Source organism: Chrysemys picta, chromosome 5, assembly GCF_011386835.1.
Source record: "Chrysemys picta bellii isolate R12L10 chromosome 5, ASM1138683v2, whole genome shotgun sequence".
In the NCBI taxonomy this organism is placed as follows: Eukaryota; Metazoa; Chordata; order Testudines; family Emydidae; genus Chrysemys; species Chrysemys picta.
Window position 1 is genome coordinate 27,149,931 of NC_088795.1, and position 14,597 is coordinate 27,164,527.

The window sequence follows — 14,597 nt, forward strand, 5'->3', positions numbered from 1 at the left end:
TCTCTGCTGCTTCAGGCTGGGCAATCTAGAGCACTAGAAAAGCTACCTTTTAAGTTAACTAAAAACCTGAATCAGAGCTGTTCTGGGGCTCTTGTTTGGATAACAGTAAGATGTAAAGGCAGGAGTGTTTTCAGAGGAGAAAATTACTCTTCTGATCTTCCCCTGCTTCCATTTTACCAGCTGCTTTTTCAGTCACAGTTTATGGCCCAAAGTTCCTTTTTAACTAATTTTCTATTATAATAATTAAATAGGAAGCTATCTAATATTCACAGTTGAGCTATATTATAGCAAATTTTAAATGGCCACTGGAACATACACTGATACTGAAAATAGACAGCTGAGATCCTGGTATGGGCTTGGAGGAAGCAGAAGGGGTCAAACTTTTTTAAAATAATAAAACGAGGGGAGAGAAATGTGTTTATAACTTTTCCCTGGAGTTTTCTTTTGTGTGTCTGTTAGAAACTGTTTCATTGTGGAAGGCTATTTCACAAAACCTCTATAAATTGAATAGGGTGTGCGTTTGTTTTTTAAATGAATGAGGTCATATATGTATGTGCAATCAACTGCGCCCTGTTGAGTATTACTAGATTATTGGTGCAGTTCTCAGGTGAACCACACCCTCACGGTGTGTGCTAGTAGCCTAATAATGTGTCTTGTTATGAGTCTGTACTAAAGGCAATTATGCAAGAAACTGAATAAAATGGTCAGAATGTTATGGTTGACAATTTGCAGTATACTGTAAAACCCTTCTTTTTTAAATACTCCTATTATCTGAAATCCATTTATATCTTAAACATGTATCATTTGCTTTTTGAAAGTCCCAGTTTATCTAAATAAATTCTCCATTCCATTTGCATGAATTGATGTACTGTAGTGAATTCCTGTGCTTAAAATATATACGCTGTACTGCGCCTCATAGATTCCAAAGCCGGAAGGGACCATGGTGATCATCTAGTCTGACCTCCTGTTTAACACAGGCCATAGAAATTCCCCAAAATAATCCCTAGAGCAGATCTTTTAGAAATACATCCAATCTTGATTTTTAAATTGTCAGTGATTTTTGTTTGGTTTTGTTCTTAGGCATTGCTTGGTCATACTGATACTGTCACATGCTCAACAGCATCACTAGCTTATCACATAATTGTGAGTGGATCACGTGACCGTACCTGCATCATATGGGATTTGAACAAATTATCATTTCTAACACAGCTCCGAGGTCACAGGGCTCCAGTTTCAGCACTTTGTATAAATGAATTAACGGTAAGAACCAATACACTGCATGATGTATGTTCAGAAACTTAAACATTTGTATTATAACTAAGACTTTCCTAAACTGTTTTTCTGACAAGATAACAAAAGGCTTTTTCATGCAGGTCAATCCAATTTCTTTTTTAATTGATTTTATTTGAATATGTGCACACGAGTTCCAAAGCATGTACATATCTACAGCATTGTTAATGTAAGTCCTTTTTATACTATTACATATTTTAAGCAGAACCATATATTTTTCAAACAAAAGGAAAGCATAAAACTCTTCAGCGGCTTTGGGGATATTTGTACAACTTACTCCCAAAAGCCATGTAACTGGCTGCTTCCAAACCACCTAATGAAATTTGGACCGTAGTGAAAATGTGAAATGCTTGTTGAGCAGTGTAGTCCAAAAGAGGAATACTCGTGCAGTGAAGGGAGTCTATTCAATCATAAAGAAAGGGCAACATATCATAAAATCTAGAGTTACCATACGTCCGGATTTTCCCGGACATGTCCGGCTTTTTGGGCCTCAAATCCCCGTCCGGGGGGAAATCCCCAAAAGCCGGACATGTCCGGGAAAATAGGGAGAGCAGGCATGGCGGTGCTCGGCCGGGGGCGCGGGCACTTGGCCAGGGGCCGGCGCCCCAGGACCCGAGCCGAGCCGGGCGGGAGACGCCAGGGCCAGAGCCTCTTGGCCTGGGCTGGCCGGCTGGCCACCGGAAGGAGCCGCTCGGCCAGTGGGCCGGACTGCGCCGCGCCGCACCCCAGCCCAGCTTACCTGCTGCCTCCCTGTTTCAGGCTTCCCGCGAACATTTGATTCGTGGGAAGCAGGGGAGGGGGAGGAGCAGGGGGCGGAGCGTTCAGGGGAAGGGGCAGAGTTGCGGCGGGGAAGGGGCCCCATGGAGTGTCCTCCTTTTTAAAAATTAAAATATGGTAACCCTAATAAAATCCTATAGTATTGAAATAGCAACTACTATGACCTATCCCTCTGCATGATGGAGTAGTGAAGATTGCTCTGCTATAAGCATCAACCCTGAGATACTAAGGGCCTATCTTCACTGCAGTGCTAGCTTGGGGTATAACTCGAGTGTTGCTCCTAACCTGACTCCTGTCCCCACACACACATCTTTAGTTGGAGTTTAGTGCTAGGGTAACAGAAGGTAACTTAGAGTGAAAACAAGCCTGAACTCCTTTTTAAGCAAGATAACAAGTGAGGGTTAATGTAGTATAAAGCTGCAAGCCAGAAAAGGAAGCCCCATAGGTTGGGACATGTAAACCTAGACTGGACGAGGTACTGAACCTGTACTGTTGTGAATAGTCCTTCCAGTCCCATGGAAGATGTTGGGATCGAGATCAAATCAACTTACTACATTACCTACATATCATAGGTCTCCGTGAGGTTTGTATTTCTCTGACATAGGTTTTCAAAAATGGATGCCTAAAGTTAGGCTCCCGAAGCCTGTATTTAAGTACCTAAATCAGAGGCCTGCTAGGTGCTCAACACTTCAGAAAATCAGGATACCTCTTCAAATGTCTAAATATGGATTAGGAGTCTAACTTTAAGCACCCATTAAAAAAACATCTTATCCTATGTTTCTGCTCAAATGAAGTATCTTTGTAAATGCCCAAGATCCCGATTGAAATTTAAAGGATTTGGGTTTTGTTCCCTTTGTCAGGGTGATATTGTGTCATGTGCTGGCACTTACATCCACGTGTGGAGTATTAATGGAAACCCTGTTGTGAGCGTGAACACTTTCACTGGGCGGAGCCAGCAAATCCTATGCTGCTGCGTGTCTGAGATGAACGAGTGGGATACACAAAACGTCATAGTGACAGGACATTCAGACGGAGTGGTCCGAGTAAGTAGCAGGAGTCTCTGCTTAAGTACTCGCCCTAGGGGTCGTCCAGGGATTTAAAATAACATCGAAGTTGCAGAGAAAGTATAGATGTAAACTGCAGAGAGAGACAGCCCTTTCTGGACTGACAGTCTGTAGCACGCTGTTTTTTTTCCTTCTGCTTTTTGATGCGTGTGTGGTGACATGATAATTGACAGCTATCAGTGTCTGTGTTTTTAAATTTTAACCCCTTTCCAGTCTGTTTTGGTTACTGCTGAACTACTTTTTTGCCTGAAGACTAAGGAGCTCATTCCCTAATTTTTTTTTTTTTTTTTTGCAAGACTTCAGTGGGCCAGTTTTTCTTGCAGAAGGAGAGAGCTAGTAGACAGCTCTGTATCTCCACTTGCAACTCTCCTGTTCTGTTGCAATCCCTAAGCAGAGACTTGCTCATGTCAAATTGCCATAGGTGGTGACTTTTTCATGAAAACTGGGCTGATGCTGCAGAATTCATTCATTTGTGAGCCAGGTTTGATTTCCAAAGGTGGGAACCCACTGTGGTACCTACACCCTAAGAAGTGGATTTATAGTGTAAATGGTGATGGGCAATGTGGATATTCTGCTCTTATACTGTGACTTAGTTCATAAAGTATTTTATAGGCAACCTATAAAGCTATAAATGTTTTATCTTATGCGTCTCTTCCTCTGTCTCCCCCTCCCACACCAAAGTTCTGGCGGATGGAATTTTTGCAAGTACCTGAAACACCAGCTCCGGAGCCTGTGGAGATCCTGGAAATACAAGAGGATTGTCCAGAAGCACAAATAGGTGTTTTGCTTTTGTTTTGTTTCATTGTCTCAGTACTTCGGTAAAATACTATGGCTGTAAAATGCAGGAATGGTGATACACATTTTAGACCATGATACAGCACACATTTTGTGTCTACTAATAGAGAGAGGACTTAATTCTCCTTTCACACCTGTGTAATTCCGTTGACTTCAATGGTTACTCCTGTTTTATACATGGGATAATACAGGGGTGGCCAACCTGAGCCTGAGAAGGAGCCATAAATTACCAATGTACGTTGCCAAAGAGCCACAGTAATAGGTCAGCAGCCCCCCATCAGCAGCCACCCTATCCCTCCCTGCACCGCCCGATCAGCTGTTTTGTGGCATGCAGGACGCTCTGGGGGGGAGGGGGAGGAGCAAGGGCACAGCAGGCTCTGGGGAGGGGGCAGGAAGGGGTGGAGTGGGGGCAGAGCCAGGGGTTGAGCAGTGAGCACCCCCCGGCACATTGGAAAGTTGGCGCCTGTAGCTCCAGCCCCAGAGTCGGTGCCTATACAAGGAGCCGCATGTTAACCTTTGGAGAGCCACATGTGGCCATCCTGGGTTAATATAAAAAATCCAGCTCATATTATCTGATCCCTTTGTGCAGTTTCCACTGTTAACGGTGGATGTATTAAAAAAAAAAAAACAGTAACAAACAGTTAATCATTTCCTTCCCTATAAACAGGAACATAAGATACCTGAGCCAAAACCTATTCATAGAGCATACTTTTTTTTTTTAAGAAAGCAGAGTTACACTACTGGGAGCAGATACTATTCTTGTCTTCACAAATAATTCAGTGCACACTAACTATGGCCATTTTCTTGATGGCTATCTTTTCATCTTCATATTCAAAATAAATGTTCACTTAAGATGTCTTGTGAGATCAAATGTAAGTACCCCCTGCGTAAAAGTAACTAAAGTCTCTAACTGTAGGTACTCTAAGGGACATTTGAATAAATCTGAATTTAAAGTCATTGTCAGGGTTGTTTATTAAACTGAACTTTTCACCTGCCAGGACTTTATCATATCCACATGCATTTTCCATTAACCCCTCACCCTAATTATACAGCAGTGCCTAGCAGTCACTGTGATTATTAAAAAATGCTACAAACATAACCCATTGAAATAAGAGTAGGCGGCTGGGATCTTAGACATGGGGTTTTTTTTAATACTGATTTTAAAACTTTAGAATGACTATTAAAGGTGAACTAATCTCGGTAGTTCTGTATCACGCCAGCTGTAAACTACTAAAATTATCGCTCCTGTTTCTTTTTCCATCAAGCATTGTGGTATGTACATGTAAAATAATGAATTTTTTAAATACAGGATTTAGAACTGTAAAATTCAGGGTTTGGGTGGTGCAAGTTCCGGTAAGTGCTTGCTGCTTCTATGCTACAATGATAGGATGGGAAAATAAATTCCTATCACACACAAGAGTCAAAGGAGGAGGAGGATGATACTGTGAAAGAGCAATGTCTTCCCTGACACAGCTTGCAACCCTGCAGCCTCAGTTTGGCTGAATTAGAGTTGGAAGAGTGTAACTAAGTTTTAGATCTTGGGGTAGAAATCCAGTGAAAGAGATGAGTGGAATTTTCAAAATCACTTCAGTGATTTAGGAGCACAAATACCCTTGGAAGTCAATTAAGCATTTTTGAAAATCCGATCCAGTATCTCTCGAGAAGTGGTATTTCCAGGCAATTAGCAGAGTGTAGGTAATCTTGTAGTTTTATGGGGTGAATATTCAGTGGGACACAGATTAGCTGTGTGATAGCCACTGATATAGACTCTAAGGGCAGAAGGGACCATTATGATCATCTAGTCTGACCTCCCACATGATGCGGGCCACAAAAGCTGACCCACCCACTCCTGGAAGAATTCTCTCCCTTGACTCAGCTGTTGAAGTCCCCAAATCATGATTTAAAGACTTCAAATCACTGAGAATCCTCCAGAAAGCGACCCCTGCCCCATGCTGCGGATATATATGGGTCACATATAGCTAGAACCCTGCACTGCTTTGATGATATACCTGTCTGTGATTACAGGAATGACTCCAGTTACACCCACTAGGTTCTTCTGTAGATGTTGCAGCAATGCAACTTTATAAAAGAATGAGAGAGAAATACTTCTGTTGTGCTAACTTTTTCTATTCTCTTGTGCCATATAAAATAGGGCAGGAAGCCCAGGATGAGGACAGCAGTGACTCTGAAGCAGATGATCAGTGTATCAGTCAGGACACTAAACCACGGGAGAGCCAGAGTCAACCAAACAGCACCAGCCACAGGCCTGTACCATCATCATCCAGGGCGACAGCGGCATGGTCAGCAGACAGTGGCTCCGATGACTCAAGACGTTGGTCAGACCAGCTCAGCTTGGATGAGAAAGATGGCTTTATCTTTGTGAACTATTCTGAGGGGCAAACTAAAGTGCATCCCCATGCTCAGGTTAATCACCCAAACCCAAACCATGTAGAAGTACGGCACTACAGCAAACTTAAACCAGGTACATGAAATGAGAATCACATTCTCCCTTATTTAACTCTGTGTTGTAAACAATGTGTCTTAAGGCTGTATGCTTCTGTTCCTGCTGCATTAGGCACTCTGAGTTAAAGCATAAAAGTTTTGCAGACAGAAGCCCTGAATTTTCTTTTCTGGTTAGTTAGTCATAACTCAAAAATTGACAGTAAAGGGGGTGTCACTTGTAGTACATTAAGGTGCATGTTATTTCAGCTCTTCATGCAAAGCAGTGTTTCCCAAATTTTTGAAGACTTGAGTCCATCTTACAGAAAAAGTGAAATCAGTCATGGCTCTGCAGCCCTGCCCTGTGGTGCTAAAAGCCTACCTGGGTATTTTAATTCATACCTCCTCTGTGTCAGTGTCCTTTCTTTGGCTAGACCTTTGCATCTCCTCCTCTCCCTTTGGGAAACACTGGTGTAGAGCTTCATAATAGGATAAGTCCTCTCCTTTCTTATGTGCAGTGAAACAGATTAAGATGTTGACAAAGTATCATCAGTCAGGAATGGACCTGTATTGGAGACATGCTGCCCGGAGGGCCACTCCAGGAAGATTGTTCCTTCTCCCTTCCCACATACTCTCATGGGGATAGGATACAATCTGGTGTGTGATGACAAAGCAATAGCGAGAGGACTTTAGCTGTTTTTTTCCTGCCCACTTCTAGGATACAGATGGGAGCGTCAGTTAGTATTTAGAAGCAAACTAACGATGCACACAGCATTTGATCGCAAAGACAATGCACATCCAGCAGAGATCACAGCACTAGGCATCTCAAAGTGAGTAACCCAAACACTGTTGCTTAAGATGGTTTTTCAAAATGGATGAGTTTGGGTGGGTGGATTGGGGGAGGGAGGGAGGCTACATTCTGTTACTCTTTAAGATACAGTGAAACCTGACAGAAGAGCACCATTTAGAACTGGTTTATTACAGTACTGGAATAAAAAGCACATCACTGAAAACCGGATTCATTATAACTAATACAGCTTGTAGTTATGCTCTCTCATAATTGTATTCCCCAGTAAGACCAGGCTAATTTGTGTTTGCCATCTCTCTTGGTCTCAGTTTAATATTTGGTATGAACAAGTCATTGACATGTACAGCACACAGGTGATGAGATTGTAACGGTGAACAAACCTGGTATGTTGTGGCTGGAATGTCCATTCCTGTTCTTGCAGGGATCATAGCAGGATTCTAGTAGGCGATGGTCGAGGAAGAGTGTTCAGCTGGTCTGTGAGTGACCAACCTGGCCGGTCTGCAGCTGACCATTGGGTGAAAGATGAGGGAGGAGACAGCTGTTCCGGCTGTTCAGTTCGATTTTCTCTCACGGAAAGACGTCACCATTGCAGAAACTGCGGACAACTCTTCTGTCAGAAGTAAGCAGTCATTCGTTTTCCTTGTACAAAGCACCCTAGCAGGAGAGTGTTAAAAAGTGAAAATGTAGGTTTCTTAATTAAAAAAAAAAAAAAATTATGAAAACACTACCAGTGTCACAATTTTAATGGAAATAGTTAGAAAAAACAGGGCCCATCCGTCTTTTTAAAATTATTAATGCAGCAGCAGCTTGACTAAAAATTGAACTAGCAACTTTAAATCCCACTTGTTTTATGGAAAAGCAAACAAGCTGTATTTTCTTCAACTAGAATTACTATATTAACTCCATATATGGAGCACTGAAGCCATGCATTGGAATATGATTAACAATACATTTCTAAAACAGTCACAAATTGATGCAACCCTTGGAAATGGACACAGCTTATATCTATACAAAAACTGTTTGGACTAGTCCTTATTAAAACTATTCTTGTAGTTGTTTTGTACAGTCACTGCACAACCAAAGGTCCAGGTGTTCTATTCCCAATGCAATTGTGCTATATTTTTTAAGCTAGTTTCCTCTCCTCCTCCCGCCCCCCAGCTTGTCTTTGGTCCCTGCTGTGACTAACTGTAAGATATTTTAGGACTATAAATAAGAGGGTGTGGTTAGGGGAAGAACACTATTACAATTTTATTTTCCTCTTTCAGGTGCAGTCGATTTCAATCTGAAATCAAGCGTTTGAAAATCTCATCACCAGTGAGAGTCTGTCAGACCTGTTACTACAACCTACAACATGAGAGGGGTTTTGAGGAGGGGCCTAGAAATTAATGAGGCTTTGACACAAACTAAAGACCAAGCTCTGCAGGATCCCAATTCAGCCCCACAGTAACTCACTGAATTAATTACAGAATCGTGAAGTGAATTTCGAAGGGATTAGAATATTGTCCGTTTACACTTATCTTTGTACTGTGTTAAGTACTGAAAGAAAAAGGGATCATTGATTTCATTTATGTTGATTGAAATTATACAGCTAACAAATAAATATTCAAATGGGCAGCAAGCACCAGAAAGACAGGCTTGGTAGTCACAAATACAGTAAAACTTTCAGTACCCAAATCTCCCTATTAACATGGCTATCAAGAGAAAAATCCTCATTTACTAACCATCTGTTCTTGTGGAGGTAGACATCCTTATTTGGGGGTTGGGAGAGGCTTTTTAGAAGATAGTTGTAAATCTGCCTTCTTCACAAGCAACTGTGTATAATGTAAATAGGTATAATGGCCTTTTTATCTAAATATGAACTTAACTGCCTGTTACATGGGCCTTCAGCCTAACCACTATACTTTGTGTGGCATCTTTATTCATCTATCAACTTAAATATGAATGTTTAAAAAAAACTCAAATGGCATTATTTGTATTTTTGTTTAAAATTCAGTCTGTGCATGTTTGTTCTTTCAGTTGCCCACAATATCCTAATTTAAACAAGGCTATTCGTAGAAATGACATGGATTTTTTTTTTAAAGGAAAACTTTTTGGGGGAATAGGACTTGCAATATTTTATTCTAATTGTAAAATAACGAGGAACTAAGTTATACACTCTGTAGTTGCATTTTATACCTATCTATTTACCACCTCATTGTTCATATTTAATAAGGTCTCTTTTATACATACATTGCAGCTGCTGTTTTGTTCAGTACTTATTATAGTTAAGCAGCTGAATCATGCAATGCAAGAACCAGCTTTTACCTTCTTAAATAGAAATTGGCTTGCATGTAACTCAAAATTAACTTCTCTTGCATAAAATTTAGTCTCTTTCTTTGGCACCTTTGTTCTACTGAACATAATCCTTGCTCAATAACTGGATAATATTAATATCAGAACTGCTTTTAAGTCTTCACCATTCAGTGACAAGACAGTGATTGATAGTTTTCCATTAAGTTTTAATATGAATTTAATTACAGTATTTTTAATCAGTAATTTATTTTGCACCCCATGTGGGACAGACACTGGCATCCACAGTGAGTAGAACAGTTGCAGAAGACAGGCCCACAGTCATACTTTGGGTTTGTTTGTTTTTTTAAATGTATGTGTATATTTTGTAAATGGGTGATAAAACTTAGGTATATTCACAAACAGAGAATACTTTTAAATGGTGAGAATATGACCCAAGTCAACAAGAAACGGGCCAAACTTGCATCAGTGGATATGCCATGAGCGATGTAATTGGAACAATGGAATTACCTTAATTTATGTGGGAGTGACAGCATAATCTGGCCTAGAATATATATAGCTAAATCAAACACAAACCTTAAATAGCACCATTGAAAATATTAGAACCTCTGTGATGGTATGAGATTTCCCAAAAGATAGTCACGTGTTAACTGAAGCACCTGGCTTTTGTTGATTTGTGTTGTTTTACTATTTACCCTGGAACACATTTATGCACTGAAAGTTAAATAGGTATTTTGATACATGTTTAAGTATGTGATGGACTGTAACAATTAGATTTGGTATGTATACTAGGTCCCCCAAGAGAACAAAAAGGTTTTTTTTAGAGCTCTTCCACACTATTGAGTGAGTAAATGCAGGTTTAGTTAGATCAGTTGAGCCAGTAGCTGCCTTGCATGGCCAGCTTGACAAATTTATCTTTAAGAAAAAAAAAATGCTTTTGGTACAGAGAGCCTACATTTCTGTATTAATACTTCTATGATGCTATAATCCAGATTATGGGTTAATAACCTGTACATTGTCTGCTTTAAAACCCTTAAATGCACCTGAGTCTACTGAAATCTTTTCCCCTTGTTTCCAACTTGTTTTTGTATGGGCTGAGACCTCACTATCTTAGTTCCAAATTAATTTTTACAGCTAACACAAACCCTTGGAAACACAGAGCTTTTCTCATAGAAGGGGTGATTGAAGTAAACTAAATATTAAATGCCACTAAAATAAAAGCTGCCTCTAGAACTTGTGCTGGGTTAAGACTGTAGGACTTTCACTGAAACCATTAACTGTGTTCAACACTAGTACAAAGCATCTCTAGTTGTTCTACTTTTTACAGTTGGCACTGCACTAAAAAGCTACCCTCCTACCCCACCCCGCATCCTGTAGTATTAATCTTAATTTACGTTTAGTAAACCAATAAAACCCACGCTGCAGGCTTAATTCCTGTCCTGCACTGTATAGCAAACTCTTCCAAAACAAACACCATCTCCTCATATTTCCTCTGGCAGCTGGTGCTGTGGGTAACTGTTTTGTTCAATTGGGGATAGTCTTTTCTTTTTAGCTTCTAATGCACATACCTACTTTGTTTTCCCTATAAAAGTTTGTTGGAGCAAAAACACGTAAGTACACTAACATTAGCAGTCTATATTCTCTGCGAGTACCTCACCTGTCTTCTCGGGCCTTGTTCTTTGTAATATACTTATTAATTCATGTACTCGAACACTTGTATGTAGTGTGCAACTGTAATGTCATGCTTATGAAGATGAGTTTGGCTGCCTCCAGCCCACATTCAATAGCAAAACACTTTAGATAAGTTATTTTGCACTTTCTTATGTATAAAATTGGTAGAAAATTATTTTTGCTTTGTATCATTTAAAGACTCCTTTTGTTTCAGTAAATGAACTGTGTACAAAATATTTATGCAGTTAAAACTGTTTTTAGAAAGTATTTTTAATTTCAGCAAGTTTGGTTACTTGTTGCATGACTATTAACACAGCTGACTTTTTGTGTCAGTGCAATGTATATTTTTTGTCCTGTTATTAACTTGTAAGCCCTAGTAAATGGCAACTTATTTGTACAGCAACAGGAGTAAATTGAAGATAACTGGCTAAGACTGGAGTGTGGAATTTTGTACTATATTGCAGAATCCAATATCTGGGTTTTTTTGGTGGTTATGTAAAAGGCCTGAAGAATTACTATCTAGTGTGCAATCTGTGATATCTGAATGTTCATTGTATATTTGTTTCCAATGCAAAAAGGTAGAGTAACACAATTACAATACATGATTAAATGCAATAGTTCAGGTACTTAAGTATTTTTTTCATTTCAAATAAATACCTGCTATTTACCACCAAAAGGCTGTTTTGCATTTATCTTGAAAGAATTTGAATAAGGAAGCAATGGTTGCAGTTGAACTGACCACATATTAGGAGTACCAGTCCTATTTGAATTTTTTTCCAAATGTGAGTACGGTAATTCATAAATGTTGTAAAACAAAATACAAGGGTTTTCTATTCTAAGTGTCATCTTAAGCCTTGAAACCTAGAGGATTGGCCATGATGGGAACAATAGTATCTCACCCTAATGTAGGAAAAACTGAGAAGGGAATGACTATGCTTGGTTCCTTAAGGAATATCAAATTTGAATTTAACCTCCCTTCCCCAAGCAACATTCAACCTTAGCTTGTGAGAGATTGCTGAAATTCTAAGACAACTTTGGAAATTTCCCCCCTCCCCCCAACAATTATATCAGTAACAGTTTGCTGGAGAGTGAGCCCATGTTTCAGCAACCTTGATATTGTTTTTACAAACAAGTTTTTTTTTTCCTTAATTAGTCACATGCTATCCCTTAAAACTTGCTTGCAGGATTAAGTGTGCCAAATAGCTGGCTGACTCCAACACATGCACTGATGCCAGAACTGTACAGTGAATGATTGATCTTGAGGAGAGGAATAGAAAATTTCTTACTGGTAATGGTATCTCCCCCAGTTCTGCACTTCTCGCTGTTCTCCTTGAGCTGCAGCTTTGGAACTGTATCAGTGTTTTGGCCATATCCCTTCTGCTCCTGCTTGCCACCAGACAAGTTATTCCAAAGCTGTAAAACTTGCATATCATGAACAACAAATAGAGATAATTCTGTACATTAGACCAAGACAGATGGTAACAATCCCACTTCATTATCTGATCTTTGACTCATGAGCTACCTAGGATGGGTAGAACTGTGGGAGATGCTGCTAGCAGAAAGGCAGTTACCAGTAGAAATGTTCCGTTCTGCAGCCCAGCATCTCCCACAATTCTGGACCTCTGGAAAGCAGCAGCCACTGAACAGATGTAGAGAGATTTATGAATAAAAAAATGTTTGTAGGAAGTTAAAGTATCCCCATTCTATCTGCTTGCTCATTTCTGGGCCAGTGTTTTATGACGATGATGGCAGCTTTGCAAATTTCCATCCATGAGGTTGTTACACACTCCCTTCTCCACTAAGTGCCATCAGGAGACAACAGACTGGCCTTCAGCCAGAGGAGCTTCCTTTGCCCTTTGTGAATGTTGTAAGTAACATGCAGTCAATTAGTGACATAAGCAACTTTTAATAGCTTTGCCAGGGATTCTGTTTTTACATTACACTTGTACAAAATTGGATGTACTCCCACATACTTCCAAGTAGTCATTCACTTACATGAAAATCTTCTGGTCTGGCCAGGTTGAATTTATTTGATCACTACCTCCTTCTGTCACTCAAACTCCACAGCCGAGTCATCTTTCCAGTGTCAAGGGGCCAAGACAATGTAAACTTGACTCTATTCCCAGACGTGACAAAGAGCTCTGTGTAAGCTTATTTCTCTCACCAACAGAAGTTGGTCCAATAAAATGTATTACCTCACCCAACTTTTTCTATAGTCAGTTGCCCTTTTTAAGTGGGTCAGAAAACTGCAGTTAAAGAAAATTTGATTAACATCCATCCTTGAGCACTCATGGTTTTATAATCTAAAATTCTTTTACCTTGAACTGACTACCTTTTAAGTTGGTGCGCCTTTAAAACATTCCTTTTATCTTGTCTTAACTTGAGATTGCTCCCCTTCTATGAAGGTTTTTAGAATCCAGTCGAAATCAGTCAAGCTTCACCAGCTATTGGAACTTTTTTTAATTGATGTTTGTGGTGTGTTAACATCTATAAAAATGAAAAAACAATGCACTGGTTTGCTAGCTATACACTTAACACATAAGCTTAGCAATGCAGCATCCATGGGTCTCATCTGAAATTGCAACGAAGTTAACACTCAGAAAGGAGGACGCATTTGATATAGAAGGGAGATTAAACAGATGCTTGAGACTATTTAATATCAATTTTACATAGAGGAGATGGGTTCTGAAAATAACCTCACCCCCATCTTTTGCGAAAACTAAATCTTAGTAAAAGCTGGACAAAAGATTTGTCCATCACAAGGTTTTGTTTAATCCTAATTCAATCAACTGGTAAATATCACCCTATTTCACCTAAGAAACGCACACAAAATATGCTATTGACAGCAGGACAACTTGTTACTCAACTAGTATTTTTGAAAGTAACTCCTCTTGTCAATCACTAAGAATGCACACAACTTCCCTGTGTTCAGTAGTGAGTCAAACAGTTGGCTCAAGAGCATTTAGAGATAACACTATTTAGGGAAACACATTCCTTGTTACTCAACCAAGAGAAGTTAGTTACATACCCAATTTCATAAACTACAACGAGTGACTGACCAAACACAATTTTGAATCACTTCAGCTTACTACATTGCTACAGAAATCCACTTAGAGTATTTTTAAAAGAAAAAAAGTAAACAGTGTCTGTAATAAGTTACAGCCTAAATCATCACTCCTCCATACACTGAAAAATGACTCCGTGGTAGTTCCTTCTGTCTTCTCCCATTCCACCAGAAGACAATAAGGACAACTGGCATCCTGGATTCCCTTTTTTGAAAGCAAGGAGGCAAAGAATTTGAGAATACTCTCCCTATATAAGGCCCAGTCATTCCCTTCCCTTTCCAGGTGAATATTTCCAAAGCAGAGGGAGGCCAAGACAGTGGTGTAGGAAGGAAGACTATAACAAAGAATTACTGGTAAGTTATTCTGCACTTGTCATATACATCCCTTTTCTCCTATAGT

At 39.8% G+C, this 14,597-nt stretch overlaps 1 protein-coding gene and 1 long non-coding RNA gene across 7 annotated transcripts in view; one reads left to right on the plus strand and one right to left on the minus strand.

Annotated features, from left to right (window-relative positions):
• Window positions 1–11,809, plus strand: part of WDFY3 (WD repeat and FYVE domain containing 3) — a 289,358-nt gene extending 277,549 nt beyond the window's left edge. For all 6 annotated transcript variants that reach the window (XM_005292053.5, XM_005292052.5, XM_042856446.2 and 3 more), the window contains 7 exons: window positions 1,081–1,260; window positions 2,928–3,110; window positions 3,813–3,909; window positions 6,079–6,408; window positions 7,084–7,195; window positions 7,595–7,792; window positions 8,439–11,809. In XM_005292053.5, coding sequence (XP_005292110.1) covers window positions 1,081–1,260; window positions 2,928–3,110; window positions 3,813–3,909; window positions 6,079–6,408; window positions 7,084–7,195; window positions 7,595–7,792; window positions 8,439–8,559 — 1,221 coding nt within the window. In that variant the 3' untranslated portion in view covers window positions 8,560–11,809. The remainder of the gene's footprint in view (window positions 1–1,080; window positions 1,261–2,927; window positions 3,111–3,812; window positions 3,910–6,078; window positions 6,409–7,083; window positions 7,196–7,594; window positions 7,793–8,438) is intronic.
• Window positions 4,566–12,554, minus strand: LOC135983887 (uncharacterized). The gene is made up of 2 exons (XR_010601709.1): window positions 12,420–12,554; window positions 4,566–7,827 (listed from the first exon to the last, which is right to left on the minus strand). It is a non-coding gene; the product is annotated as an uncharacterized LOC135983887 (long non-coding RNA).
• Between the last annotated feature and the right edge of the window lie 2,043 nt (window positions 12,555–14,597).